Below are 6469 nucleotides of genomic sequence, written 5' to 3'. Positions count from 1 at the left end.
CTTGATGTCATCCATGTAGAGGAGGTGACTGATCGTGGCCCCATTCTTGAGTCGGTATCCGTAGCCAGTCTTGTTGATGATTTGGCTGAGGGGGTTCAGACCTATGCAGAACAGCAGTGGGGACAGAGCATCTCCTTTGATGGACACTTGTGTAAGTGGTTTGCAGTTGGCTTCAAGGTTGGTTTTCCACAGCCCCATTGAGTTTGCAATGAAGGGTCCTATTTGTCATATGTTGGGATTTTTTGTGTGGGTTTTTCTGTGTTCTCCGTTTAGTTTGGGTTGATTTCTAGGTTTCAAGTGTTTAGTTTTGAGTACTGCCGGTTTTCCTTTGTCCACTAATGAGTAATTTGATTCACCTGTTTTGTTAGCTATTTATGGTTGACGCGGCGCAGGTGTGTCTCGGCAGTCTGGTCTGGGTTTCCTGGTCTGAGTATCCTCTACGCTCTACGTGAGTTTTGTACGTTTGTGTTCCGGTGAGTCTGACCTGAAATATCTTGAACTGTAATGAAGAGTAAAGGTTTAATTATGACAAGACGGAGAAGGCCTCGTGGTTCCTGTCAACACCATCATTCCTGACACTATTGATGTTGTACATCTCTAAGCATTCAATGATCCAAGTGTGTGGCATTGAGTCATAGGCTTTCATGGAGGGCAGTGAGTTTCTTCAGCCAGTAGGGATGGATCATGTCAGGTCCTGGTGCTGTCCAGTTTTTCATACCTGAGACTCTGTCTTGGACATCTGCCACAGTGATGGTTACCGGGGCTTGTTCAGGGAGGTTGCTGTAGTCCTCTTGTAGAAAGGTTAGCCACTGTGCATTGCTGTTGTGGGACGCCTCCCTTTCCCATATRCCTTTCCAGTATTGTTCAGTCTCCAGCCTTGGTGGGTCTGCTCTGTTGTTATTACCCTGCCATTGAGAGTACACTTTAGCTGGTTGGGTGGCGAAGAGCCGGTTAATCCTCCTGGCTTCATTCTCTCTTGTGTATCTCCTTAGGCGGCTGGTCAAGGCTTGGAGCCTTTGTTTAGCAGTTTCGAGTGCTTCAGGTATGGGCATCTGGCTGTACTTCTTAGGTACTGATCTTTTCATTGCACCCCTTTGGAGCTCTGACAGTTGACTCACTTCCCTCCTAGTTATCTTGATCTTAGCCTCTAACCGTCTTTTCCATGGTCTCATGGTTGCTCTTATAACCAAGCATCTCAAGGATCACTGATGCTAAGTTGTATATAAGCTCATTGGTTTCTGTTATGGTGTTGGCAGGGATAGTTCTCAATGCTGCATTCACATCTTCAATGAGACTTTCTGATGGTACTTCACTCAACCGTTGTAATTGGCGTCGGGGTTGCCTGGTGATATATATATATATATATATATATTTTTTTTTCTAAATGCATATCTTAAGTAAACACATATTTATAAACATGTATAAAATATTTTTGAATTAAATTAGAATTTAAATTGTATTAACTGTAAACATGTCTAAGTTCATAGTGAATCTGGATGTGAAACCCTTTAAATCTTCTCTGAACGTTCCTACCCTTGACATCTAAGGTGTTGAAGCAGGCAGAGCTGCCACTGTGTTGGTTGGGATCATGAAGGCCTCTTCTTGTGTGTGTGTGTGTGTGTGTGTGTGTGTGTGTGTGTGTGTGTGTGTGTGTGTGTGTGTGTGTGTGTGTGTGTGTGTGTGTGTGTGTGTGTGTGTGCGTGTGCGTGTGTGTGTGTGTGTGTGTTCAGACAGTGGCAGCAGCTCTCCGCTCCCAAAGTTCGCCTCCTCGCCCAAACCAAACAACAGCTACATGTTCAAGCGTGAACCGCCAGAAGGCTGTGAGAAGATCAAAGCCTTTGAGGAGATGAGGTGCAGACCCGTTTCACGCCCATATTCATCCGCTTAATGAATGCTCCCCCCTCAGTCACTGTGCTTGTTCCCCTGCAGCTCCCGGCAGGCGGTGGCAGCAGCGGCCCCCCTCTTCTCCTGCCCCGACAAAAACAAGGTCAACTTCATCCCGACGGGCTCAGCGTTTTGCCCCGTCAAGCTGCCCGGCTCCCTGCAGCTGGCCCCTTCCTCGGGGCCCGAGGAGGATGACAGCAATGCCGGGGCCGGCCAGGGGGCCGCCTCGCTCTACGGGACCCCCACTCAGGTTTCCACCAGCACCAGCACAGATGACCCACCGGAGGAGCCAGGGTCCCTGTCAGAGACTGCAGACCCCCAGACAGACAGCTAGAGCTGGGTGGGGCTGCCATCACCACCACTGACTGTCCCACCTGGAGGGCTTCGTCTCTCTGTGCTGACCCCCTCCACCCCCATCCTATCACTGCATGACATACAATGTCCCTTCATTTCCACCCAGACAGACGCTCGGAGCCGTGTGCAGGGAGCCGCCGGGGGAGAGGCCCCACCCAGGCGTCCCCGAGAACACCCCAGCATCATGGAGGGGGGGGAGGGGCATGCATTTTAAACTGGTAGTAGATTTCTGATTAAATTATGTGTTGTGTTCTGTTTCAACATTCACAGTATGAATAAGCTGTAAACGTATCCACAGATATATCCAGACACACATAGCTCTATGAAAGACAGGAACAGCTCGGTGAAACCTCTGGACTGGTTTACTGTGACGGAACGAACCGGAACAATCCGCTGCACTTCAGGATTCTGTTTACACTGTCAGTTCACAGGAACCCCTGACTCCAACAGAACACAATTAGAGCCTAGACCACAGAAAACTGTTACCACAGCCACTGCACTGTGTGTGCATCTGGGCGTGGCTTCAGGTGTTTCACAATCAGATTCTATACTCAGGTAAATTGGAATGTGTGTCCATACAAAGTATCTGCAGCTCCACAAAGCAGAACGATTCCCTGTCATGTCATTCCTAGTTTCTCTCCATTCCCAGACGGATCGCTCCGAGCGTCCCAGGGCCCGCTCCAGGGCCGGACTGGTTCCCAGCCCGCAGCTGGAGCACTGTAGGGACCACACTGATGAAAGCGTTTCAACCAAGATTTGGAAAATGCAGCAAGGGTCTTTTTTGTGTCTGAGAGTGTAGTGGACCCCCTGCTGACGGTGGGCCGTCACATCAAACCCAGACAGTTGGTCCTGCAGGAATGCAGACTGGACGTGTAAATATGCAAACATTTATTCTGATTTATAGCTTATCATAGGCTTATAACCTTTTGAGGTTGATGAGAATATCTTAAAGTTGGATAAATGAGGAATTCCCACTGGTATGTATGGAAAGCCTTTTTGTCTATCTAATCTAAGATTAAGTTTATTAAGATTCCACAGAATGGCCTCTGTCTCTTAACCAGACAAGCAGCCATCGGCGTGTCTGAGATCACAATCAGACCAGTTTCAGTTACTCAGCAGGTCAGACAGAAAAATATGATTTAAAAAAAATGTCATTAAATGTATCAAACATAAGACCCTGCTGTTTTCAGTCTACATTCCCACCTATTATAGGCCAGACCTTTGATGATCTTTTTAAAGTTAGAAACAGATAAAGTTCAGGGAACTGAGCTGTGATGTATATATCAGCTTGTATTTCCTCTGGATTTATATAAATAAAAAACTGCAACACTTTTTTTTCTCTTATCTTAAGATAAAATATATTAAAAACTATCCAGGAAGAGTCTGATCAGTGCATTTCTTTTACTCTAAATAAAAATTTACACGGAACTTTAATCTGAAATTTCCTTTATTTAACAAAGGAAAAAAAGCAACGCGGATCATGTTTTTGCTTTTTTTAGATACACTGTAGGCATAATAAATAAATGTTTGTGCTGAGCATACCTCCAGTCTTCATTCTATTTCCAGAACAATCCTGATCCATGAGTGACATTCCTGAGATTTGACCATCCCAAATACAGATGATTCATTCCTGAAGTTCCTCTCAGCCATTGGATTCCATCGCTGTGAAATCGTGACATGAAGATGTGAGAGATGATTTTCTGAAGATGCAGCAGCACCTTCATCAGATTAAAGGAACCTGCTGGCTTGCCTCCCTCTCACCGTCTGTCTGTTACTGCAGTGATGCTGCCGCCAAGCAACCAAACCCTCTCAGCATCTTATTTATTCTGTACAAGAGTGAATCATAACCTGCATTTATTTTACTATCTGGTATGCTTGTTGACTCCCTGCATTGATGTTCCATTCCTATTTTGTATATATGTGGCTTTCGAAGAGGCTCAATGCAATGTTGTGGTTTATAAGGACATTTCAGCACCTTACCAAGAGCTTTAGCTTTCCCAGTATCCCACATATGCTTGACATGGGTAAACAAGTGTGTGCAATAATTTTAGGGAAAAACAAACAGAAAAACAGAGGTGGTGTCATCCAGGATGTTGCCCGTTCTTTGACATGTTGCATTGCTTTGGTGTTGAGTTCAGAGGCTGTATCAGCAAGCAGCTTGTTGCTAAAGCCATCTACAAGACCAGCACTGCGAGTGACCAGAGCACATCACCGGCAGGCAAGGGCGTTCCTCAACTCACTACATGATACTTCCTTGTGTAACCTGCAGTGTCAAAGTTCACGCACAATGGCAATAAAATCTTGGTTGTTTTGCCCAACTGTGTTGTGTGTGTGTGTGTGTTGAGGGCTTTGATCTTCTGGCAAATAAAACAGCAAAGTGACATGAATTCAGTAAAAGTCAATTAAAGCAATGAAAACCATGGGATTCCTTCCAGATTCAGCTTACAGCTATATAAACACGTTAGGCAAATTAATATTTAGTATGAGTTTTAAGAACACTGATAATTAATTCAACATCAATTTCATGAGAAAGTATCAGCATGTGCTGATGTGATTGAAGGCCTGCTGTCTGACACTGACTTCTAGTTGCTCTCAGATGTTTCCCCTGCTTGGCTTCTTCAGCCTCCTGTCACCATCTCCTCTCTGGTCACTTCAACTCTGGTTCCCTCTGATCATACATTCACAGAGAGAGTAAACACTATTATGACTTGACTTGCCAGAAGGAGGTATTTGATCAGCCATTTCACTGACCAGCAATAGGGTCACAGTGAAGGAAATTGAAAACAACTGCCAGCATGGCCTGGACCACAAGACGCCAAACGAAGAATACAGAAAAACTGAAATATCATCAGCAGACCTGCGTTTAATGTGAAACTTGTGCAGTTAGAGAGAGAATGGACAAGCATAACTTTTAGGCAGCTTATGAAAGGAGGAGCTGAGGACTAGACTGAAGTTTTCCAGAGAACACAGACCAGAAGTTCTTTTACATTGACATGTTGGGGCCATTGTTGATGGGAAAAAAAGATGAGTACATTTCTGTCAAAAAACTCAGAAATTTTGAGATTAATCTTTTTGTGTTCTAGAAAAAAACGTTCAGATTTTCAAAAGTTTAACATTTTCACTCCTTTTTTTCTGTTTACTATGGCCCTAATGTGCCGTCATGTACTTTGAACTGTTGGTGCCTAACGTCTCCATTGTGTTCCACCATTCTGTTTTCTGTTTTCAACCAACTCCTTAAAATTCATTTAAACACTACATTTTAACAATATTCAAATCTAAGGTTAACAGATAGTTTCTGCTTCTTTTATGCCTAAATATTTGGCCTTTTTTATTGTAAATTGAATTTGAATTAAACATCCGAACCAACAACAACTTCCATTCCTTTAAATAACATTTTAGACAAGGTAATATTGAGAACTGATTGATGAAATTTAAAACTAGAGGAAGTTTGTCTAACAGGAACAAAGTTGTACTGTTAGACAACACATGCTTTTAATATTCCAACAATATTCCGCAGTAGTATGTCCTGGATGACTCCATCAGTTGTTGGCTAGCTCTGCTGATCCACCTCATTTGTTTTTGCCGCTCTTCTTTAAATATTTAATTCTTTAAATCTGGTTGTACAGTCAGAGACAGAGCTATGACCCCTGATCATTATGATGAATGGAAGAGATGATTTGATCTTCATGTTGAAGTTTTTCCTTTTCTTAGTTGGATTCACAAGAATCGTTGCGGGGCAACCTCCCTAATCTGATTAAAGACTAAACTTTCCAACTAAAATTAGCCCAGAATAGAACCTAAAAATTCAATTGTCTTTTCTTTTTTTAGTATTTGTACTCTATAACTTAACCATTAATCGTGAATCTTTATAATGAATCACTCAGCTGTTTGTTTTTTTAAGTGTGCAGATTATTTTTCAAACTCTAAATAATTGATGACGCGTCTGGAACCACATCAGTGTTTTCATAGCTGCTAGAGCAGTGGTTCTGAACCTGGGTTCGATCGAACCCCAGGGGTTCGGTGAGTCGGTCTCAGGGGTTCGGTGAGTCTGTCTCAGGGGTTCGGTGAGTCGGTCTCAGGGGTTCGGTGAGTCGGTCTCAGGGGTTCGGTGAGTCGGTCTCAGGGGTTCGGTGGAGCCTCTGCTGCGGAGGTAAAGACACACTTGTGTAAAGTCGTGATGACGCCCCGCTTTGCCATCACTTGCTGCAGAGGATCACGTTACATTGCTTAG

General features: G+C 43.9%; 1 protein-coding gene across 4 annotated transcripts in view; it reads left to right on the top strand.

Moving 5' to 3' along the window:
* The window catches only part of glcci1a (glucocorticoid induced 1a), a 25012-nt gene extending 20456 nt beyond the window's left edge, over positions 1 to 4556 (top strand). For 3 of the 4 annotated variants that reach the window (XM_008421227.2, XM_017307619.1, XM_008421228.2), the window contains 2 exons: positions 1731 to 1851; positions 1930 to 4556. In XM_008421227.2, coding sequence (XP_008419449.1) covers positions 1731 to 1851; positions 1930 to 2218 — 410 coding nt within the window. In that variant the 3' untranslated portion in view covers positions 2219 to 4556. The remainder of the gene's footprint in view (positions 1 to 1730; positions 1852 to 1929) is intronic. The other variant, XR_534762.2, reaches the window with a different exon arrangement.
* Positions 4557 to 6469: the final 1913 nt, after the last annotated feature.

The sequence above is a fragment of the Poecilia reticulata genome, linkage group LG11 (assembly GCF_000633615.1).
Source record: "Poecilia reticulata strain Guanapo linkage group LG11, Guppy_female_1.0+MT, whole genome shotgun sequence".
NCBI classification, from domain to species: Eukaryota; Metazoa; Chordata; class Actinopteri; order Cyprinodontiformes; family Poeciliidae; genus Poecilia; species Poecilia reticulata.
Note: the sequence above shows the minus strand (reverse complement) of the source record. Positions and strands in the feature narration are given on the sequence as shown.